General features: G+C 33.3%; 1 protein-coding gene across 4 annotated transcripts; it reads left to right on the top strand.

Annotated features, from left to right (window-relative positions):
• Positions 1 to 19068: 19068 nt before the first annotated feature.
• LOC146997984 (uncharacterized) lies at positions 19069 to 25369 on the top strand. Of its 4 annotated transcripts, none has more exons than XM_085812868.1 (4): positions 19069 to 19264; positions 20328 to 20437; positions 22970 to 23012; positions 25145 to 25369. In XM_085812868.1, exons 1-3 carry the CDS (start codon positions 19177 to 19179, stop codon positions 22988 to 22990), a joined length of 219 nt encoding a protein of 72 aa, XP_085668994.1. In that variant the 5' UTR covers positions 19069 to 19176; the 3' UTR covers positions 22991 to 23012; positions 25145 to 25369. The 4 variants fall into 4 exon arrangements, 2 of the variants coding, with proteins under 2 accessions (XP_085668994.1, XP_085668993.1); XR_015040195.1 differs by having other exon boundaries at positions 19123 to 19260; XM_085812867.1 differs by lacking the exon at positions 22970 to 23012 and having other exon boundaries at positions 19085 to 19264.
• The last annotated feature ends 575 nt before the right edge of the window (positions 25370 to 25944 follow it).

Raw genomic sequence — 25944 nt, 5'->3', positions numbered from 1 at the left:
ATCGATAAGCACAGTTAAAAATAGATTTTATAGATTTGGGAATTCCGTAAGTTAGTCCGGAAGAAACTGTTTATAATTCATACCGGGTAACGTAAGAAAGTAATACGTCAGAGGAACGTTTTTAACTTCCACTTTCCTTCTCTTTACTGCTTACAGTTTTATAAAAAAAACATTAGTCGCACCAGTTCTGAAAAAACGCGTATTTCTAAAAACGCGAAGAAATTATTATTATTATTTTATTTATTTATTTTGCAAATTGGGTTTACCCACTGGGAAATCCTATTAGGGGGAAAAAGAATAATTTCTTCCCTTAGGCTTTGGTCACGATTATTTTATACATAAAAAACTTGATCATTATTAAAAGTCACCTTTCATTCTATTACATTTTGATACGAGTTTGACCGAAAACAAAGAGAAGAATATTTGTGCAATAAATAAGTTTTCTTTTACAGACCATCAAAGACTCAAACGGTAAGACCGCTGGATACTGGTAATTTAGACCCGGGTTTCAGATACTGATGAATGGATTGGCTGCGTGGGCATTTTCGTGATTCTGCTCACATGTAACCTGATTACTTTGATTCTGTTTATTTGATTATAGCAAAGCACTCGATGGCTATCTGCCTAAGTCGAGGGATGCCTTTGTAGAGAACTTTCTAAAGGAAACTGGCTCCTATACACGTTACATTACACGTTACACATGGCGAAAACAGGTGACAGGTGACGGAGGACGGGGACGCCTGATGTTTAACAGAGGTAAACAGGCATATGTCCCGCGCCCTCCCCTATCTAGTGGCAGCAACTCCCAGGAGCCTCATGAGGCCATCTTGGGAGTTTATTGAAGAATTTTACGTAATTGTACATGGCCATACAGAGGCGTCTTAGGAATACATTAGTTTTGATCGATAGGCGGATGATTTGTTACATCTTGGTTTTTAGACACTGTTAGACACTAATTACAGCATATACATACACATACAAGTACATACAATTGCACATATAAAGATACATACAAAACACTTGTAAAACACATATAAAAGCACATATATAACACATATAAAACATGTAAGCACATTATATAAAAATAGAAATTAGATACTAGTTTGCACACACTTATACAAGTAAAACACATACTTATAATGAAACATATTTAAGCTAATATATAGTATACACTTACACTAAAGACACATTCAGATCATTTAGACACATTAGATCACATATCACATGTAAAATGCGCAAATAAACATACATAAAGCATGCAGGCACACTGTAGAATATTAAATTTTGTTATTAGATAATATAGTAATTACAGATGAAACTTTACTCTGGAGAATACATTATGCAATACATTATATCAGGTACACAATACTTATTTAATTTGAATAGATATGCAGCGCTTTTATATACATAATGCTTACAGAATTGATACACAATGTAAAAACAGATACACTATGCTTGTAAAGCATTAGATATTAGAATTTATACTGCGCACAATTGTACAAACGAAATAAGACACTATACTACTATATACAACACAGTTATGGTGTACAATTATGCAAACACAATTATACTAACATATTAAAATGCAGAATAAAACACTATACTACGGTATATAACACAATTGTGCACAATTATATAAACACAATTATACTTACACATTAAAAAAAATCTATACTATTGTATACACACAATTATAGTACGCAGCACCATGCATGCTATGTTGCCAAGCTATATATTTCTATGCGAAGCTATGAGATTATACAGGTAATGCAGATACAATATTCATAGATATAGATGAATTATACTTTATGCATATGTCAGATACAGTGCAGATATAATACAGATAGTTTGAGTAATACAGATATGATGTGCAGGCAATAACTGTAGTGGAGACACTATGTTATAGAATGCGCTGAGCTTATTTTATATTATATTAGATACACGGTGTTTATTGGATTAAAGTAGGTACACAGTACTTTTTATATACACATTGCTCACAGAACAAATGCACAGTGCAAAGTCAGATACACAACAGTTTGTAAGGTATTGCAGGTAATGCACACGCAATGTAGATAGTTGCATAGTAATTATATGCTTTATATACAGCAGATACTGTGCAGAATTTGACAAATTCAGTGCAGAATGAGGTGCATATTTATTGCAGATAGTTTGTATAACGCGTTTGTGTAATACAGTACTGGCAATGACTGTAGGAGAAACACTATGTTGTAGAATACACAGTGCATATTAGTATTGTAATAGATACATGATGCTTGTTGTATACACAATGCTTACAGAATGGTTACACAATGCAAAGTCGGATACACATTTGTTTTACACTGTTCAGTTAAGCATGGACTAGCATGGACATGCAAGTAGTAACCTGTGATTAGTCAGTGTTGAGCTCTGTACACTGTTGATAAGTTCTGTACACGATTTGTCAGGGCGTTCCAATTACTCTGCGCACAGTACCTTATACACTGATATATAACTTGCAGTTGTTGTAATAACTGTGGTTATTCCAGGAAATACTTCTATAGATATTTCAGTCGTTGTAACTACTACAGAGACACAATGCAGGTAGCAGTCTGTTCATAGTCAGTAGTTTGCTCTATACGCCGTAAGTGAGTACTGTACGCAGTAAGCAGCTATGTCTGCAGTTATGTTACAGTGCAGTTATGTTATAAGCGCAACACATAATTTAAACATATTGTAAGTTGCATTCAGCTGATTGTCAGTATAAGAGACTGTCAGAATTCTGTTGATGATTTGGTAGTGAATGCTGACTGTGGTTGCTTTATGAGACGCTTTAATTGACGCTAGATTGGTTGGCAGATATCTTGCCCTAGGTCGTTGACCTGCCTAATTATTTGGCAGATCTTTTTGACCGCAGGTGGGTGCTTAATGATGAATCGTTTATATGATTCTATATTTGTGGCTGGGAGTGGTAGGTGTAAGTTGGATGTAAGGCTGCATTCAAATATGTAGTGGTCGGGGGAGCCAGTTGCCCCGCAGACGCATATATCTGTCATCGAAATTGCATGTCTTTGAAAATAGGATGGAAATGGGCCGTGCCCCGTTATATAGTATGTCAAGGGTGCAATGGCCTGGAGACGTTCGTTGTCTACTATTGGGTAGAATCCATGTGTCCTTCTTCCTGTATCACAGTTATCCCACTCCTGTTGCCACTGTTCTTTGCTTAGTTCTCTTAGCGTTCGCTTTAAATACGAAGTCGGGATTGGAGTTGTCACCTCTTGCGCGTCGTTGTTGAGTGCCGCCTCGTTTGCTAACTGGTCTGCCATCTCGTTACCCTCTATGCCATCATGTCCTTTCACCCAGATTAGTTTGATGTGTGTTTGCATATTGTTACGCAGGAGCTGTTGGATTGCTATAATTGTGGGTGAGGTATGGTGGTGATTCATGATTGCCTGTAGCACTGACATGCTGTCTGTGTGAATTTCGGTTGCTGCTAGATTGATATCCTGAGCATACTGAATTGCAGCTGCTATTGCCACAGCTTCTGCCTGGAAAATGCTGTTGTGGGTAGCGAGATGGCCTTTCCATTTGCTTTCCACTCGGTCATTTTTGAAGTGAACGAAGGCGCATCCCACTCCATTGTCATGCTTTGATCCATCGGTGTAGAATCGTGAGTTCACATGTGGAGTTTCTCTGAGAGGCGATGGGTGTTGTGCTGTCACGACATGGATGCCTTTACTTTTGTGTGCCGGGTGCACATACTGCACACTCCCTGGTAATTCATACTGTGTTGCATGGAAGGCGGTGCCAGCAAAGTTGGCATCTTGTTTTAGCCTAATTAGGCGCTCATATGCAGCTTCTATGCTGGCCTTTATGTGCAGGGGCAAGTTTGCACTTGATGCCGTTGTCCTATATGCCCTACTTATGTTTAGAGCAAATGGCCGTTGTATTGTTGTCAAGAGTTTGATCTTGCGACTGCTCATTGGTTGCGCCCATATAGCCGATGCGTAAAGAACAATTCTCTCCGCTACCGTTAGATATAGCAGTTTCTGGATGTGAGGGTTTTGCCCCCAGTTGCTTCCCTGGATTTGTCTGGCTTTCTTAGCTATATTTGCTGTCTTGACTCTGATGTCTTGAAGGTGGGGCAGCCATGTGAGACCCTGATCCCATGTAAGTCCGAGATACTTTATGGTTTTTGAGATCTTTAGATTTCGTCCCATCAATTTTATACACGGCCGTCGCGTTGGATTAGTTCTCGGTCGTGGGATGACTACTGCCGTTGACTTCTGTGCGGAAATGATCAATTTAAGTCTACTGCATTTATCTGAAAATATGGAACAGGTTTCCGTACCATTTCGTTCGAGTTCTTCTCTTGTGCGGCCAGAGACTAGCAATGCCGCATCATCTGCATATGCTATCACTCTGGTATGGGTAGGCCATTTGATTTGTAATAAGGAATTAAACGTGATTATCCACAGTAGAGGCCCGGCACATGAGCCCTGTGGGCACCCTCTTTCCTGCTGTTTAGTGACGACACCGTTATTATTGACTATAATTAGACTTCTAGAGTGGAGATAGTCAGTGAAGATATTAAAAAGGTTCCTTGGACACTTTGTCTCCCTGAGGGCCTGCTTTATTGCAGGCCACCAGAGAGTATCAAAGGCACTTTGAAGATCTAAAGAGATAAATGCAGTATGTAGATTGTTGATTCTGTTGTCATTTATATGTTTTCGAATGTGTTCTAGAGCATGGATGGTAGATGTGCCTGTCCTGAATCCATATTGATGTGGGCTAAGAAAGTTTTGTCGGTATAGATGGTGCTTCAGCCTGTTGACTAGCAGTTTTTCGTAGATCTTACCCAATCCAGATAACAGACATATGGGTCTAAAGGATCTTGGATCTTCCGGGGATTTATGCTTTTTTAAAAACAGGACGACCTGTCCTTGTTTGAATGCAGTAGGGAAGATTTGACAATGTAGAAGCTTGTTAAACAGAACTTTAAAGTAAGTGGGTCGAGCGTTGAAGGCGACCTTGATTATTGCATAATCCAGGCCGTCAGGACCTGGTGCCTTTTTGACTGGAAGCTGTCGAAAGATTTGCTTGATCTCTTCCATTTCAAATGGTTCGTCGTCTGAAGTCTCTGGGATAGTGGTGTTTCCCCTTGTGTGCCTTTGCTCTGGCGTGTCATCGTCCGGATCGTCTGCTGGGAAGACTGTGTTTAAGGTTGTGGCTGCCGTGGATTCTGCTATGTTGGTGGTAATGGGTTGGTTAGCAATTTGGGCATAGAGTTGATCCGGCTTAAAGACCTTGTTGGTGGCAAGCTTGTGTAGAATTCCATATGGGTTGTTATTTTCTGTGCAGAACTTACGCCAGCTGGTTATCTTGGCTTTAAGGATATTATTTTTATAATGCGCTCTTTCCTCCCTAAAGGTTGCTAGTATTGCATTCTTGGTGGTTTCGTTAATGTTGGTGCGAAGGCGACGTCGTAAAGCCCTGCACTTTTGCCGTTGCTGTCGCAGTTCCTTTGTCCACCAGGAAATTCCTTGCAAACATTTTGCTGCTCTGGTGGGCAGGTGCTGATCGCAAATGCTCCGTAGAGTGTCAAGCAGCCGCTCGGTATAAGTGTTCAGATCATTGGGGCTCTTGTATTGACTTAGCTCCTGCTCTTCTTGCTGTAATGTTAGAGAGAAAGCTTTGTTAAGTATTCGCAATTTGTTACCCGGAAGTTTGTATCTTTTAAAGATGCTGATCCTTGTGTCGCTTGCAATATTGAAGTGTATGTAGCGATGGTCCGAGCAGCTCTCTTCATCTGCTACCATCCAGTCTTGTAGGTTATTGGCTATATCATTAGTAGTCACTGTAATATCTGGCCATCCGTGGTGGTACGTGTTGTCAAATGTGGGTGTCGCGTTGGGGGTGTTTATGATTTGCAGATTGCTGGCCAATATGTAGTCTTCCAAGACTTGCCCTTTTGGAGTGGTAGCTGGGTAACCCCATATGATGTTGTGGGCATTAAAATCACCGCCTATAACATGTGATGTTGTGGGGCACTTTGTCTTTACTTCTTCGATGCTCATGATGGTCTGGTGGATATCATCCGGTGGGGGTCTGTAGATGGAGGAAATGATGATCTGTGAATTTGAGAAGCTGAGGAGGATTGCTACATGGTCTCGCTTCTGTGTAATTATCAGCGGGGACCAGAGCGGGTTGCAGCAGGCGATTGCTGCTCTTGGTGGTGGCTCATTCTGTTGTGCTTTGCGCTGAAATATTTTCCAACAGAGGGGCAAACAGGCGACTTCCCCTGCTCTGCATTAAGGTTCTTGAATCAATAGTATGTCTGGTTGATGGTTGATTGTATGTTGGATCAATTGTGACGCGGCGGCTTTTGCTCTTTGTAAATTAATCTGGATGCATTTGATAACTTCTCGTTGGATGTCTAGTGTTTGCATTATTTGAGTGGGCGGCTGTGGCAAATCACTCGTATCTGGTACTGCGTCTGATATTAGCGATGTATCTTCCGTACGAGGGGCAGTTGACATCATAGGCTGGATGATCGCAGGGGATGCTCCTGTTTGTCCTATAGTTATAGTCTGCGCAGTTGATACACGCGGGCTGCTGCGCTCGGCATTCACGGATGTCGTGTTCTTCTGTGCAGTATGCACAATAATGTTTGTTGGAGCACTCCTTTTGAGTGTGGCCGAGTTCCTGGCATCTGTAGCATCGCTTGGTGTTATAGAAGTCTGCAATTCGGTATGCCCGCCAGCCGAGGTAGAGTCTGGGAGCCTGCATGATTCGCTGGTAGACTGTAGGTTGGCAGTCAAGAACCCATTTAACTGTGTTTCTTCTATCTCGGAGGCGGTAGAGGATCTTGACTGTTGATTTGGTAGCATTGTGCTCCGATGCCAAAGCTCGTTCTATTTCGTGTTCCTGGACTTCATGTGGGACGCTGTGGATAGCAACTCTTGGAAGTCTTGTGGCGGGAAGCTTGGTCTCTACCAGTTCTTGTCCCTTTGCACTGTTTAGCGTATTTTTTAGCTTGTCAAGGTCCTCCTTCGTGTGACAGTCAACGGCTAGCCCTCCTTTTTGTATGTTTCTGACTGTGGATACCTTTACTCCTATCTTGGGGAGTGGGAATTCCTGGCTGAGTTTAGCCTTAAGGTCTTGACTGGTGGAGCAGGTGGCTTCCTTAGGATATAGTAATAGTGTGTGCCGGGGCGTAGTTATGTGACTAGTATCTTTAGCCTTAGCTGCGGCAGCCGCGTAGGATGGACCTCTGATCGGATTAGGCAGTGGTGCTACAGCGAACACGTTATGCCTCTGCTGGTCTGTTTGATACTGGTTATTTGCATGTGCTAATTCGCAGCAGAAGAGAGTGGAGGTATTGGTACTTGTGTCGGCTTTTGTTGGTTTTGCTGTGTATTCGGGGCCTTCTAAGGCTAGCTTCTGTAGAGCCTCTAGTGAGGTAAGAATACGTTCTCTGAGTTCTGTTCGGAGCAGAAATTTACCACCTCGGTAGGTAGTTGTTACTCTCTTGATTTCCTGGTAGAAGAGGCCTACCTTTTCAGCATGAGCTATGTCTGAGTTTAAGATAGAGGTCGGGTCTAAGGCGCTAGACGACGTTCGACAAGGCGAAAACAAGAAAACGCCCACGCAGCCAGCCCGTTCTCCAGGTCTCGAACCCCGGGTCAAACTACCAGCGTTCAGTGACCTTCACCGCTCGGCAGCTTATGAACCCACGAGTAATCTGAATACGAGCCAGTTTCCATTTTTAAACAGATTACCTTCGCTTTTGTCACAATTGATTAAATAACTACAAACAATCATTTACAGACATTTCCTAAAGCATAGTTCTGCAAAGTTCTTAGAGCAGTTTAGATTAGATGAAATCTTTCGCAACCTTGCTAATAAGACTAAATATGTAATTGCGGAAAATCTTAAAGAAGCACCATTATTCAATTCTTTAAAATATATTACATAATATTATTCATTTATATTGATGCTATGATATCAATAACTTTCTAATATTTTTAAATTTATTTCTTTTGCCTTTTCTCGTGGGTGCAGTATCACTCTACCCCCTGTGGTGCACCGTGAGGGCGTTCGTTATTATTGTCCTTAGTGACGAATTATATGTCATCTTTTAGTTCGGGCGCCACTATAGTCTCATTAGGTTATTTTGAAGCAGGAGACACGAAAAATGAGCAATGCCCTCGCCGGGACTCGAATCTGGACCTCTCGAATGCGTGCCGAGTGTGCTACCGTTGCACCACGAAGGCATGCTGGAAGGAAGGAGAAAATACTTTGTAACTTCATCGTTCATTTTCTTTCCGTTATTGCATATTTTTTATTCCTTTATTTAAATTTTGGACACCAGGAATGATGTCAATAAAGTTCAATTTTATTACTCTTCATGGGCAGAACTTTTTCCCTCTGCGATTTCAGATATAAGATTTTTCTTAGTCATGGATGGTTATAATTATTTTTTTTTAACTTTAGTCCATGTTTATCTATGAAATTCGCTGTAACAAAAATTGTAAATTTCTTTCGAGAACTTAAAAATTTTTCATCATCTTCAACTCGTTTCAATAGTTTTGTCTAATGTGAAGAATATTCCAAGAACAGATCGAAACTATCATTTAAGGAACGATGGGAGAAGAGTTGAAAGTTGATAATGATATTGTGGCATTTTAATTTCTAATCTTCTTTTTAACACTTATGCGGTTAAGTGTTAAAATTTTATCTATGCGGTTTTCATTGCGGAAAGAAAATCACATTCTGTCAAAGTGGGAAATAGTTTAAAATCGATGAAGCATATGATCTCATATTTCATCATTTATATTATGAAACCGCATGTTGCTTCATCAACGTTACAAAATGAATTATTAAAAAAGATTCATTTCTAGCTTTAAATTAATTAAATCGTAACCTTAATTCGTAATAGTCACTAAATTTTTCTCTTTAACTTTGTTACACACTTTTTCTATTCTAAAAATAGCGAAATGCTTGTAACAAATTTTTCTGAAGTGCGTCACTCCAAATTTAATTCTGTGCTTAAATAACGACAGAAGTGAAAAATGAAGTCTGTTATCTGTATGTCGAATGTATTGAAAAATATTCAACCCAAAACTTTTAATTAAATAATAGAAACAACTTGGTATTATGATATTGTTAACAAAGTGGCTTTATTGATTAACAAAGTGGCTTTACTAATTCCTAATCTAATGTCAGCAGCACATATGTCCCACCAGGGCAGAATCTGCTATGGACAACCCCCCCCCCAATTCGAATTTTTCCAACATTACAGATGTCACTGATGCTGTCGTAATGGCTGAAATCATTTGATAATTGATTAATTTAAATAATAAAGTTTACAGCTTTATTTTATGAAACATACTAAAAAATGTGGTTCAATAATTTAAATATTCAAATAGAAAGGGTCAGCTGAAAAAAGATAATTTAATGAAGATTTGATTAGACTTTAACATAGCTATCCAGCAAGAACCCAATTTATTTTTTTAAGCATTTAAAAAAAAATGATAAGAAGTTTAACATTTTACGCCTGTTTCTAATTTTATATTTTTAAAACCTAGAACTGAAAAAAATTCGTAAAATTGTACACATTTGAAATAATACAGAAGGATTTGGAGGCGTCCTTGAAAGTATTATCCCCAAAGCCCTCGTCTATTTGCAAATGCGCAAATCAAGCGCTGACAGATTCTTCACTCTTTCTGATGATTTATTGGTCCCAGCAGTGGCTGAATGGTTAAGATATTTGACTACTGAGAGGTCAACTTGTGTTCCATCCAAGGCGAACGTTCTGGATGAATGGTTGGTTTTCTCTATGTGTAACGGGAATACGACAATACGAGGCAGTTTCCTTGGAATGTTCTCTATGAAGACATTCCTCACCTTAGGCAAACCGTAACGTGCATGTATGTGTTTTGGAATATTCAAATAACCTAACCCTTGCTTGCCTAAGTCTAGCTAATGCACACTTGCCTAAGTCTATCTAGTACACAATCTGCTGCTCCTCTTCCTCAGTCAAATTGCATTGCTAACAAAATATGAAAACTACTTTTATAATTATTAATTAATAGGTACGCCTGGCTTTGTTCTGAAAGCGTGTAATCTGGCCACTTCTTTTATCGATAGCTATAGTCCTCCGTTGTATGAAATGGTTCGACAACATATGCACCCGTCTCTGTGTGATTTTGAAACGTGGACATCCTTTTGAGTAACCATCCGGTTAACTCGGAGATGACTATAATAATAACATTGCGCAAAATGAGATAATACAAGACAATGAAATGAATAAAATATTACAATAATAGACAATGAAATAAAAATATTACAATAATAGACAATGAAATAAAAATATTACAATAATATACAATGAAATAAAAATATTATAAGACGTATTCAAAGCAAAAACTATAAAATTTTGATGTTGGAAATTTGACAAAAGATAATTGTTTATCACTTAGGGATTTCGAACATTGCACTTTCCTTTATCATAGTCGCTAGGTGATACGGGGGTGTGATACCTTCAGCAACTCCTTATTGTATAATCGAAATTCTTCCGATTACATACGACTCGATTACAAAAATGAAAAATATCAGTTCTCATTTCGAAGAGCGATCTGGCGCGCATTGCAACCGAATTTACACAATCTGCACAGATGACATATCCCATACCGTAATTAATTTTAATCTTTAAAACTTTTTTTATATGCAATGTAATAAGTCAAATTTCTTACAGCTATTTTTATATAACGATTACGTAAAGGGACCAGACATCCTCGATTGTGCCAAACATTCCCACATTTCCGGAAAATGTGCATATTCTGTAAATATTCCCGGATTTGTAAACGTGATTGACATATAACTTATTAGTGTAATAAATATAAGTGACATACCAGTCATGAAGATGCTTTTGTGGTATAAAAAAAAAATGTGTTCGATGATCAAACAATCGTGCTTTCTGGAATACGTTTTAAAAAACTCGAGAGGTTTTTTTTTTTTTTTTTTTTTTTTTTTTTTTTCCCTGCTGAAGTAGTAATAAATAAAAGACTCATCTCTGAGAGAAATTATGGATTCTATTCCAGCTGCATTTCGTACTTAAGAACTGAAGGGATAAAAATTTAATAGATCACTCTTTGAAAATGTTGTAGAATATAAACATGTGGGTAGAGGACATTTAATTTCTTTAAAAAAAAAATGTTTTGAAGAAGAATTATTATCTGATAACAGGTTATTCAACGAAATGTCATATTCAGAAAGATATAAAATACATGAAAAATTAAAAATCGTCCAGTGAACTAAATAAAATGAGAAGAGATTTTCCTTCATGATTAGAATAATGACGTTTCTTTCAGATTTATACTAAATAAATTCTCGCTACAGTGAAACCTCTCATCATAACAGCCTCTAAAAGTGAATAGTATTTCTAACAATATAAACAAATATTAACAGTAAACATTATCGATAATCATGTTAAGGTGATCCCCTTCACAAAAGACAGAAAATTGTTTGGAACCGCGAGGTTTGTTTAGGCGGTTTATTGTTCTATATAGCATGTAAGCAAGTTAAAAACCCAGTTATAAGCACTGTTTGAAATATGAAGATTATTTCAAAGAGCTGCCGCGCACTGACTTCTAAACAATGCGGTTATTTTAAATTAATGGAGCTAGCAGTTAATCACTAACGTCAGTAAGTGTTCCTGTTAATGCTTTGGTGTTCTTTCCTGGCATTCAGCACGATAATTCGTTCCTAGTGTTCCTGTTAATCACTGCAGAAACACGTTATTCCTCGAAATTGCCTTAAAGAAACGATCAGTTCTGCCATCTAGTGAGCAAACAGTAAACTCTTAAATATCAATTGCGGAAACAAGTGAATTCTTCATTTCCCCCTTTTTTTAGATCACATATTATACTGCTAAAGTTCATATCTTTAAATGCAAAGCAAGTGGAGCAAAAACCCTTGCGCCCGTCTACCAAAGTAGCACCGCATAAACTATACAAAACGACAGACATTGACTTTCTTTCTCTTTATTACATAAAATTAGACACTATTAGACTCTGTTACTTTTTATTTTTCTGAAAATACGACGACTTTTACTAAGGTGGTTATGTTAATATATAAGTACCGAAATGAGTATTAAAATTATTTTATAGAAATTGTAACATTTCATGGAAATTAAAAAAGCTAAATTCTCTTTGGTACTCTTCTGCTATTGGAACCGGATTCAGAAATGTTCATGTATACATGTATATATGCATGTATGTGTGTATATAGATATACATACGTGCACAAGTACATTTCTGAATCCGGTCGCAATAACAGAATCTGTTTATTCTATTTATTTCTAGCATTTAAAACTTATTATTAAATGCTAATTTTTTTTTTTTTTAACAAGATTTCTTATTTTTAATGCACACATTGTATGAGCAAATGCATTAAATTCATACAGCTTCTAAAAGCAGATTTTTATGTTAATTTAAAACATTCAAACTAAAAATATAATGATTCTTCCTTTTTTTCTGTGTTGAATGAAATATGAATGGTAGAATTAACTAAAATCACTAATCATCGCCAAGCGTTCATCGCCATGCTCTTTGGTATTCAATTACTAATATTAAAAATTTTTTAAAAATGTTTAAGCATCTCTGGGGAAATCATTTTTCAAACTGATGTACATTGCAATATGGTGATGAAAGCAAAAAATAAATAATGATTCTCAAAGTTGGCTTCAGTGGCGAAATAAAATTAAGAATGAGGACTCCACATATTTTACTATGTAAAAATATCAAATGCGCAAGAGTAAAAAAAAAAAAAAAAAAATCTGAAAGGTTTCAGATTTTAAATTACGTACAAAGGGGCTTTTTTCCAACGTTTTCTGTGTTACTTTTATTTATTAAATATCATGTTCACTGCACTTAAACCATAAAATTCAAATAATTTTAAAATGAGCATATCCTAAGAAATTCTGATACACAGTTCTGCGCGCTGGAGATAAAAAGGTGTTCCCCCCTCGTAGAGTGTTGCCATTGCTCGCTTTTAAATCGCTGAGTTTGTTATTCAAAAATTCGTTAAGTTTTACAAAATATGAAATCGATAATAAAACAAATTCCAAATTTCACATTTGGTCTTCCACATGCCCATATTCGTAGGAGAATTACGTCATTCAAAATTCGACATGGACCTTATAAGAAAACCCAAATGGGTTTTCTCCCTCGTCTGAGGCGTTCCCGGCTGTCACCTTCATCACATCCGGAGGAGTAGGGATGACTTGCAGAAATTTAACAGTGGTTGCCTATTGCAGCATGTATAATTGTCAAGAAAAAGCTGGTTTTAGCGCCTCATTTCACAAATTAGAATTTCTATATATTTTATTTTTGAAATTGAGATTGATTTTTAAAACTTTAGCATATTTATCAAGCATAATTAACGTTCCAAATAATTATAAAGCTATTGCATGCTTTCAGGGCTGGATATTTTTTTAGCTTTTCCTATGCTGTAAGGAAATTTTTAACTACTTCTTTTAGAAAATAATATTTTAAATCTGAACTAATAGAAAATTTCAAACAAGCAATTTCCTCTTGCAATTTTTATGCTTTGTATTGGTGTAAATAAGTAAAAAATACTAAAATATTTAAAAACGAATTTTTGAAAGTTTTGTTTAAAATTCTAAATTGAGCTGCTTTTTAAAAATTATAGATGAATATTATAACACAATTTCTATAAAGGATTTTTATTTCAATTATATTTCATAATACATCATAGTGATAAACACTTTTGACTCCTTAATAGTTTTTTATACATTTAATTATAATATTAAAATTGTATTTAACAGTAATAATTAATTTTGCTTGTATTTTATAGTGATTATTTTTTAAATTTATTCTTAGTTTTGCGTAAGATTTTTTTTATTTACTGTTAATTTAATTTATTAGCCGAAAGGAGCGGTAGCCTAGAAAGGCTGTTTGTTTCGAAGCGGCATTTTGCGCTGTTTTACTAAAAATGTCCGTGTCTCCTTGCAAATTGTTGTTACCAAATATTATCGCCCTGTATTATATTTAAAGAAATTAAATAATGAAGAATCTGCATGAATACATGTATGTTTCTCGCACTGTGACAAAAACGACAGTATCTAGAGCCATCAAATTTTTAATAATATAATTCTCCACTCGAACATGGGCATCTGGACGGCCGAATTTGGAATTTGTTTTATTCTTTATCATATTTTGTAAAACGAATTTTTGATTAACAAACTCAGCGAGTTCAAAGAGAGCACTGTACGGAAAATAACAGTTTTATTTCCAGTGCGGAAATTCTAAATATATGCTGTTTTCAAATGCATGTGGTTTACGGGCGAAGAACATGATACTCAGTAAATATAGGTAACACACAAAACGTTAAAAAAAAAGTTCCTTTTGGGCGCAATATAAAATCTGATTGCTTCTAGATTTTATTTTACCTTTTTTCCCCTTCGTAATGAAGGGAAACTCAGAAAAGTTTATGCTCCGAATTTTATAAATTACTAAAATAAATATTCTACTTTAATAAGTTAATGATGATATAATCAAATAAATGATTGTTTTGTAATATTATTATAGTTTTGAAAATCACTGCCTGAAAATGGTCATTAAATTTTTTAAAAAAAGTTATCAGATCGTGTTTAATTTTACCTTATTTATTTCAAAGCATGACGTACTTATCAATCTTATTTAATTTTACGTTATTTGTACGCAAAATTAAGTTCATTAATTTTGTGCCTAGAGTTTTTACCGTTTTACTAAAGTAAAGATGTTTGTACAAGAATTGCGTGAAATGCAGTAAAAAGTGCTTTAATGAGATATATTAAATCCTATTTGAAAAACAACTGTGGCTTTCATAATCTCATCACTATACAACGTATCACATTTAAAAATTAAAAAGAGGTGATACAAACGCCATAGGTTTCAGTGTTAAAGTAAACCAGATCGTCCCTACTCTTTCTTGCCGACATGTCGGTGACGCGCGCCCGCCCACTGGGTTAGTCTATCTCTTATAAGATCCATGAAATTCGATGGCTCTATATACCGTTGTTTAATCACAATGCGAGAAATATGCATACATTTACACTGATTTTTCATTATTTAATTTCTTCAAATATAATACAGGACTCTTAACATTTGGTGGCAACAGCTTGAAAAGTGATTCGCCGTTTATAATGATTCAACGCAAAATCTCAAAACGAAAACAACAGTCCTTCAGGGACAAAGCCCCTTTGGACTAAAAATTCAACCCTATCCCCAGAAAAGGTTGCTTGTGATTCCGAATTCCGGATTTTAAATCATTCCCGATATTGCACGTCGGGAATTTGGACTCTGTACTATTTATATACAGTCAAAAGTCGTTAATCCGGACACCCATAATCCGGAACGATCTATAATCCGGACCTCAAAGCTACAAACGTTCTGCGCATGCGTCAACGCATTATGCGTCCACGCAAGCGCGTAATACGTTTACGCATGCGCGTTTAATGTATAACGGACGGTATAAGTTAAGCTAAAATTATCTATTTCAGTTAATGTTTCAGATTGCGTTGTTCCTTCCCAGGCAGCACGTCTCCAAAAATATACGTATAATTTTGGTGAAATAAGGGTATGGTATTTTTTGCACGTTACTTTTACGAAATTTATACGAATGAAAAAGGCTGAAGTTACTGTTAACTCTTGATCGTTATTTTCCACACGTTATTTTTACGAAAATTATACGAATCCGAATGTACTGATAAAACTACCGTTATGATGGTATATTTTATTCGTCACTTTTACGCATATTATACGAATCCGAATGTTCTGAAAGAAACTACTGCCTTTATGGTATATTTCATTCGTCACTTTTACGGATATTATACGAAGTCTAAAAAGATTGAAAATGAAGTTTATTAATTCAAAATATTTAGTGTATTTCTGGCATTTCACTTTGTTTTCCTTGTCCACGAACATGAAAAAAGGGGCATTCATATATGAGGCTAAAATTTTTCTATAAATTTTAACATGTGAGCTAAATCTTTACGTGCATTTTTGCAAAAAATTATATTTTCTTAAATTCAAACATCTTCAAAATAACTTATTTATTTTCTTATATCAAATTTGTTATTTTTATTCATATCAACACTTATATTAATTTACACAATTTAATTTCTTTTATGAAAATCCTATTACCCATTTAACTGGAATAATTAATTAATTTAACTGTATATTAAATTTGTGTACTTACTGAGTTTGGTACAATACTCTCCTTATTTTATTTAGCAAATGTGGGCAATTGAATTGGAATAAGACTAGCAAATCTTTCATGTCGAGGAATAGAATAATAAATACAGCAGAAGATGCTCGAAAACGTTTAACTTCTTGAACAATAGTTTAATGTAGACCAAAGGATCATTAATTATAATCAAAGATATACTAATATTTTTATTTAATAATAATAATAATAACTCTACGAAATTGCAAGCTGAATCCTGATATTTTACATATATTTAAATTCCTTTAATCTTTGTTATAAAAATCATATGAGGCTAATTTTTTTAAATTTTGTTTAATGTACGGAAAAAATGATATAGCGATTTTAATAATTTTTTATGAGGAAAAAATTAATAAATAATGTAAATAAATAATTATATTATATTTTATATTTTTCCTGAAACAGTTAAAGACATTCTTAATATGGAGATCTACAGAATAAGTACAAGGGTCCAGTTAAATGAACTCAAAATTTGCATAGTTAATTTTACGCTATAAAAATTAACCGGATTTACGATTATACACTGAGCATGCGCATATACAGACATTTCTATTTTTCGTAGAAAAATTTAATTATTACCTTAATACAGATATGCTGTGAATATAAATTTATATAATGCAAAAGTAAGTTTATTTCATATGCTAATTTAGAGGCTTTCTTAATATGTTTAATTATAAAGAAAAAAAAAAGCGTTACAATTCTTGTTCACTGACCAATGGCAAAGCAGACACTTTCTACTTCCGGTTGTGGCGGGATATTTGTCAGGGGGGCCCAAGAGCGATGCGCAGTGCAGGGAGAAAGTTAAGCCACATACGCATGACGTCATGTGGGTGACAGCGTTAGTTCTTGGCGTTTGTTTACTTTCGTTGCATTAACAGTTTGATTTGATTTGTGTTGTTAATTCGGAAAACACTCTTTACAACCAGATAAAATAACTATTTTTTTAATGAAGTTTAATAGTTTTCATACATAACTGTGATGTAATTTTACATTTATTTTTCATTTTACTCCTATTTTACATTTAAATTGAAAAATTTTTCATTTTAAATCATTTTTTTATCATAATCTTCATTTTGTGTATGAGACTTACATCGTAGTGAGATATTTAAACTCAGTGTCATGTTTACCAATACTGAGTACCTGAATGATTAGTTAATAAATTCGCGTATCCAACTTCATTCACATGTTTTGGTTACTTTCTTTACATCCCAAACGGAATTCTATGTATTGAAGCAGCGTCTGGGTTAAGCTTTGCGAACTAAGTAAACTGATACATGCCTCACCGTGACGAAAGAACAATTTCTCGACCACACTATGATGCAAACATCGAATGAGTGAGTGACATATTTCCTTCAGTGTTATTTAACTGATGCATACAGGTATGTGTGATGTAATTTAATTGATATAACTTACACATGCTTGAATCTGAAGGAAAACAAATCTGTGTATAATGCTACAATACAAATAGCGAAAGAGTAAGTAAGATATTCTGTTCAGTGTTATTTAACTGCTGCATATGTTTTAATTTTGATTCCATATAACTTGTTTTTAATTATAAGAGAAAGAAAAATAATTCAATATTGAACGCATATTTCGAGTATAACAAAAGTATTTTAAGAAACAACCTGATAAAAATACATTAGTAATTAAAAATATTTAATTTATGTACAGGCTGAATTGAAATTAAGATGTGGTGGTGTATTTAATTATGGCAAAGCACACTAGGGCTATCTGCGTTGTGATGCCTTCGTGGAGGACTTTCTCAGGGAAACTGGCTCGTATACACGTTACACATGAGGAAAACCACGAAAACACCCATGCAGCCAGCCCGTTCGCGGAATTCGAACCGAACTACCCAGTGTTCAGCGACTTTACCGCTCGGCCGCTGGTGGGCCGAAACTAAGATGTAGGGCAAGTTTATTATTATTATTATTGTGCGTATATGTGTAAGAAAATGTATTTTAATTGTTCCATTTTTAATGTATGGAAGGAAGAACAGGATGCCAATATCGAAGATTATTTACTGTAGCAATTAATCACGTCAGGATAAATGTTATATAGAAATCTTGGGAGTGAAGGGATTATAAGAGTACTTTTAGATTATACTGAAAATATACGCACTTCTAAAATCTGAAGTGAATCAGTATGAAGTGCATTTTCACTTTAAAAAGAATGTGATAAGTATACTATTTAAAAGTATAATGACGGATATTAAGACATTTGTAGAATTTTATGGTATTTAAATATGAATTTGTTAAGTCAAATCTCTTTATATATATATTTGCTTGAGATTAGTAATTTAAACTGAAAATCACGATCATATATTTCTCATGGAATGTCAAAGTTCATTTGTATTAAAAAAAAGTGCATGAGCAATGAAAATAAATAGAATAATACTTTTTGATTATGTTTTTGCCATGGTCTTAGCAGTTATGCCATCATGCGTTCTGTTCAACAAGATTTATTTAGTGCAAACAATACTACGAAAATATATTGAAAAATACCTTGTTTTACAATATTTATTTCCCTTAATTAACTTAAATAACGTTTTTCATTTTCTAATGCTTTCCTTTACGAAAAGAATTTAATGTTTACAATTATTTTCAGCATTCGTACGAATTCTGTGCATAAAATAAACATTTTCTTTAACAAAATACTTAATCGGAAAGTATTAACCCGGTATTTCCGGTGTATCTACCACATATAAAATGATCACTTTGCTTTAGTTTACATTTTTTCCATTACCAAAATCATGTAGCAGACGCGTCGGCCGATGCGTCTTGTCTCCCGGGTGACGTCACTACCAGCAACCAATGGCACGCTTTTTCCGTTCCTGGCCTAACCTTAGTATATTAAAGAACCTTGGATATTTGTGAAGTCAGCACTCAGCAATGGCTGTCGAAAAGAATGGTAAAGTCGCAAAGAATACTGTCTGTTCGTGGATTGGCGTTTGTGACAGAATCCATCGAAGTTACTAATTATTTGAAGAAAGCAAGTGAATATTTTATATTTTCAGTGTTTAATACTCGTACTTTTTTCACCTATATAAAATTTTATAAATAGCGTCTGTGTAGGAAATGTGATTTTTCTTTTGTGTACGTGCCTAATGATTCATTTTCAGGATTTGGTACTGTTAAATTTTGCACTAGTCTGTTTCTTACTGTTTGTGTCACTCCTTTTTGTATGTGTCTCACCTTTTTATAGTTATATTATTTTTACTCAAACGTTTTAATATTTATCTTAAAGCATACTGTAATTAAGCAGGAAATAGCTTTTAATGGAAAAAGAAAGGCAATATTAACATGGCTAATTGTTCAGAAATCTGTTATGGAAATGTTATCTACCTTATGCCAAAAAATAAAGCATGTAACTTTCATTTATTTATGAAATTCAAAATTTTTTATTTGCTTAGTGTTTTCCCTAAAAATAATTTAATTTCTTATTTTTGAATTTAGTTTTATAAATTTGCTTTAATATATAATCTTTAACTCAAAGATATTGTGCTGTTAAAAAAGGAAACTTTATGCCATAGAAACACAGGTACTTTGTTCCAAATCTGTGTTCATTTTTTTTTTATATATATACTGAATTTTTATGCACTAGTAATTACTGAAATATATCCTTTCATGAATAATAAGTAAGTCCTAAGTCCTTTCATGAATGCATTTCTTTTTTGTTTGTTTGATTTTGTTGTTTTAAAAGATCTGCCATAGTTAAAGAAAGAAAATAAAGTAAGAATGCTTTACTTTCAGTTTTGAATAAATTTATTACTATTTACTGCAGCTTCAAGTTTCTCTAAACATAATTTTCGAAGTCAAAACTTGATAGTTATGTTGATTATTAGACTTGCATGAAAAAATTTATTGAAAAATTAGTATTTGATCTAAAATACCTTAAATTATTTGAATTATATTTTACTAAATCATGTATTTTGATATAACTAGATAGTTAAAAAAATTTAAATTGTAAATGTGCAGAAATGCTTATATAAAACCAAGAAATTGTTTATATTTTTGTTGCTTTTTCCCTTGTAAATTAATTATATATATATATTACAGTCTGGGGAGTCAGCACCCTGCTGAATTGTAGTAAACGAGATGTCCAGTCTACTAGACCATCAAAGATGCAGATTTGGATTTTCTATTTCATAGTTATTGAAATCATAATGGTATGTTTGTTTAAATTAGTACTGTTTATGAATGTGATAAAAATAAATTCTGATAAGATAAGAAATTATTTATTTTCTGTTAATTATGAACTGTATATAATGTAACCAATTTTCTTCATAGTATATTTACTAAACATTTTTTTTTTTTTCTAATAAAAGGGAGGTAGTTTTATTTATACAATTCTTGCAGAGATACCAAGAAATAAAACATTTCAGGAATTTTCACTCAGTATATCTTGATGTGTAAAATCGTGTTGTTCAATGCCATATTACTTTTTCACAGGAAAGTAATTTTATTGATCTAACATATGCATAAATCAAACTTTTTTAAGAATGATTACAGTTTCTAAGCTAACTTAAAATTTTCAGATTTAGAAAATGTATGTTTAATGTAGCATTAGTTTTCCATGGAATAGAAAAGGTTTTCAAAATGTTCAGTTGTTAGAGGGAAATAATATAAATGAGATTGTCCTGATGCAGTTTCAGCTGGAAATGAAACTGAATTTTCGGATAGTGAAGATTTCATTTAAGAATTCTGATAAAACTGATTAATGTAAATCCTCTGCATTTAAGAATTCTAATAAAACTGATTAATGTAAATCCTCTGCATTTAAGAATTCTAATAAAACTGATTAATGTAAATCCTCTGCATTTAAGAATTCTAATAAAACTGATTAATGTAAATCCTCTGCATTTAAGAATTCTAATAAAACTGATTAATGTAAATCCTCTGCATTTAAGAATTCTAATAAAACTGATTAATGTAAATCCTCTGCATTTAAGAATTCTAATAAAACTGATTAATGTAAATCCTCTGCATTTAAGAATTCTAATAAAACTGATTAATGTAAATCCTCTGCATTTAAGAATTCTAATAAAACTGATTAATGTAAATCCTCTGCATTTAAGAATTCTAATAAAACTGATTAATGTAAATCCTCTGCATTTAAGAATTCTAATAAAACTGATTAATGTAAATCCTCTGCATTTAAGAATTCTAATGAAACTGATTAATGTAAATCCTCTGCATTTAAGAATTCTAATGAAACTGAATAATGTAAATCCTGTGATTCATGTAGGTATTCTTCTGTTATCAGGAGATTCAGAAATGTGTGTTTATATGCATGCATTTTTAAATGTAGGTGCTCGTGTGTGCATGTGTATATTTTTTATGTATGTATGTGTATATGCGCATACATGCATATACACATGCTTACATATCTACAGTGGAACCCCGAGATAAGAGTTTAATTCGTTCCAGCATTCAACTGGTATAGCGAATTTCTCGTATCTAGAAACAAGCTTCCCCATTGAAAATAATGGAAATTCAGTTAACCCGTTCCACACCCCAAAAAATATCAACATTTTAATATCAAGTCAATTTTTCCTAATAAATAACACTGGTAAATAATATAACAATAGTTTAACTTTGTTACCAACATTTTAACTCATTCTCATTAATCCACACCAACAACAGCTTCTCAACATCTAGGAATACTTTTATGGTGCTTGGAAGCAACGATAATTCCTTTGGCTACATCAGGTTTCTTAATTTCTTCCTGCTTCTTCAGAATAGTATAGATTTTCGATGTTGAAAGGCCGCAAGTCTTCGCCAATTCCGTCACCATGCTTATGTTTATCTACGATTTCTTTCTTGATATCGACGGCCATGGCCTCCTTATTTTTCTTTGCAGCACTATCTGAGGCAACAGTCTTCTTGCGAGGCATCTTGAAATAATTATTTTCACGTTAAATGTCAAAACAATTAACTTGCAAGTGCACAAACGCGTATATAAAAGAACACTGAGTGATCTGACGAGGGGATTCCTTGAGTTGAGCCGGATAGGGAAATGGCGCCACCCATACCAACAGCCTGGCTCATTGCTCATTACTCGAATTAATCTCGTATTTTGCTCATACTTTCCTCGTATCTCGAGGTTTCATTGTACATTTCTGAATCCCGTCCTAATAACGGAGGAGTACCTGTGCCAGTATTGCAACAGAGCTAGAATGAATTATTGTGTTAAATATGTGGAAATTGCATGCTTAAAGTACTGTTATTTTCTAAAAATATTATGTATGTCTATTTTTTACAAGAAGAAAAAATAGCTAAAAGCTGTTAATTTACTCGGATTTATTAGTCCAAAGGGGCTTTGTCCCTAAAGAACTATTGTTTTTGTTTTGCATTGGTTCACTATAAATATCTGTTTCACTTTTCAAACTGTTCCTACCAAATGTTAGTCCTTAGTGTGGGATTAATACTGTCTATCTTAGTGCCCTCTATAGCCTATGTTAGGGTTAACCTGTATAACCTACAAGGATTGCCAGTTTAGACGAGATATCTAGGTAGTCATCATAATACGTACCTTATTTTTTATTATTTTTAAATTAAATTGAAAGTAATAAACTAGTTTTCAAGAATGGAGTTAAACTAGATTTGCATTCAACTCTGGTTTATTGTATTAATGATGTTTTGCTGTAACAAATATGAATTTTTTGTTTAAGTATAATAATTTAAAATGTTTTTTCTAGAGAATGAAGTACTGCCACTAAGGTAAAGGTACTAACTTGCAAGGTAATTTTCTATTCTACATTAACTCAATCTTTATGTCCTGTTACAGATATATTGGCAGAAATAATGAAAACCTGACATTCAAAAAGAAAAATAATAATGTTGAATGTAGTATATTAGATGGTTAACTGAGGTTTGGCAACTCATTAATAATCTTACACATATTGAGTACGAATAACTGTGACAATTACCGGTATTTTCAATAGTATAAAATTAGGCAAGAAAGCAGTTTTAGCTTAGCACCGATTTTAAATACAACTCTCTTACCAATGTTGGTTTGACGAAGGTAAAATATAATTGAATTTAATAAGTTGGAAATACTGTCTGTCTTTCCATGAGTTAAAAAATAATTTCAAATAAAATTTCTTTTTTTCAGTTTTTCATGTTATTTGTTTAATGTTATTGTAATCTGATTTATCATATTTAGTCACATATTCCATCCCTCTTTGCACTATAGTATATAATTCAAAGGACTTATCAGTTTCAGCAATATTTTTTTTACCAGTATACATTTTTACCATAACTCTGTTTCTAAATCATATCCTGAAAAATTAAGGAGTAAAGTACACAAAGAAGGAAAATATGCAAGTAAATAATGGCATTTAGTGTTGTTTATGTGTCTAATATTTGTACTAGATTGTAAAAGTTATATAATTCTATTAGCTTTTTTAAATTATTCTTTTTGAAATTCAGGTGCTTCTTTGCACCCAAATGGTTAAAGCCCTAGTGTGTGTGACTTTGGTACTTTGATCTAACTTCTATTCCTAATAAATAATCCAGCTGCATACAGTTTACTCAATTTCTGCCATCAATTCAATTTCTCTTGTGTAAAGTAAACAATATTAGCTTTTTTTAAATATATCTTTTACAACTATTCCGTCAGGTAGATTTCTTTCATATTTTGCCTTAATTGAGTCATCCTGTTAATTAAGAATTTATTAAAGTTAATATGTTAAGTTTTTGTGTGTATAACATTTTAAGTATGTGCAAGCAAATGCATACATTAACAGTTACGTAGAATTATGTTTTGGATATCAAATTCAGAAAATTTGGAGCTGTTTTTAGAAGATTTATTAATGATTTATACTATATTAATATTGGTAAAAAAATTCTGTGGCTTTTATATGAGAGTATATATTTTAAAATAGCTGCATGATATGGTAGAGGTAAAAAGCTTCATGTGGATCATAAATTAATATTATGTGGCAATTTTTCATTTATTTAATAAAGAAAATATTCAAGCCACAATTAAAATTTTTTCACTGGATTATTTGCATACAAAGTTTGCAGCAAATATTTCCTGCAACAGAAGTGACAATTTTTATTTTGCCAAGACAGGAAATTTAGTTAGTGAAAGCAGTAACTCTATTTTGAGATGTTAAATAGGAAGGCAAATTTTTGAATTTAAATTGATTTTTGAAGGAAGACGTATTTAGTCTTACTATCATTCTACGTGGCTCTTAACTTTTATATGGTATTTATAATTTTATTGTTATTCAGCATTCTGTTTGCTTAGAATGCACATGAATGTAGACTTGAAATATTTTATATTGCAAACTGAGATGCCATTGTTATCATAATTAAAGATTTTTGCTCTGATTTTGGAGGAATTTACTGATAATACTTTTGATTGTGTATTGGTTTCTGGTTTATTGAAATGTGTAAAATAGCCTGTTAATGCAGATACGTATGTTAATGACATGTATATGTTTATGAAGTATTCTGATTAGTTTTCTGCTTTTTCTTTATTTAAGAAAACGTTATCTGTAAGAAAGCGAATATTCTTTACTATATGTAGGAGTAAAATTGAAAAGGCTAATGCAATATAATTAATACAAAATTGTTTTTTCTCATGTACTTAAATACAAACATAGCCATTAAAGACTTTCTCAACCTTGCAGTTCTAAACAAATCTTAAGTATTTTTCACTTGAAATTATAGGCATTGTGTAAAGTATATAATTGAAGCTTACTGTGTGATAGTGTGAAATTAAATTTTTAATTACTGAAATGTAAATTTTTAAATATGAAATACTCAGTGCATTTTATATGCATCTTTTAATACTTCAACTATATTTAAAAACTGAAAACATCTGAAGTGTGAAATTATTACAAATTTTTCTTTTTCTTGTTTAGGAGCTGTTCTCAAAACATTGGGTGACAAAGAATTCACTTTTACAAAAATCGAGCAGGATATTAAAGACAGCGAACTATAGAACAAATATGGCGAAGCTGCATGAAGTCTATGTTGAATTTTATTATTGAAAAAAATATGCTCTTCAGATTTAATGTTAGTTTTTATTGTTTAACAGTAATTGCAGTTTTTGAATACCTGTAAAATAAACCTAATTCTTAAATTAATTTCATGTGTATTTCTTTTGCAAGTATTACAGTTCATAATACTTCAAACAACTTGAAATTTTATACTTGTTAATTTATGTGGGATATGTTCATAATAATTTTATAATTTAAATAACTCATTGTCATCATATGAGCATAATCTAAAATGCACAGCGTTTGACAACAAATTAATAAAAAATTAGCCAACTTCTAATTGCTTTCTTTTGTCCAGTTGCCTCTTTTTAAATCATTTAATACCATAAAGCTATTTGATGAAAAAAATAATTGGTATGTCCACATCAACATGCACATTTATAATGATGTTATAGAAAAAGTCACATGAGAAATATTAAAAAATTCAATATTCCTAAACAAATTAACTTTTTGAAATTTTATCTGGTATATAAGATAAAATAAAGAACATATTTAGGTAATTTTGAATTTACATAATTTTATGAACTTATTTGTGAAATTAACAGTTACCTTGTAAAAGGGAACTTTTTAAAAATACCTCAATAAAGCATTTCTTTTGTAGAGGTGAACTTTTAGTACTGATCTAATATATTTATAAGATTTTAAACTGAAAAAGACCACAA

Source organism: Stegodyphus dumicola, chromosome 3 (genome assembly GCF_044657685.1).
Source record: "Stegodyphus dumicola isolate Sdum_Otavi_A_Nest chromosome 3, ASM4465768v1".
NCBI lineage: Eukaryota > Metazoa > Arthropoda > Arachnida > Araneae > Eresidae > Stegodyphus > Stegodyphus dumicola.
The sequence above is the reverse complement of the archived record's forward strand: the minus strand, read 5'-3'. Positions and strand labels throughout refer to the sequence as shown.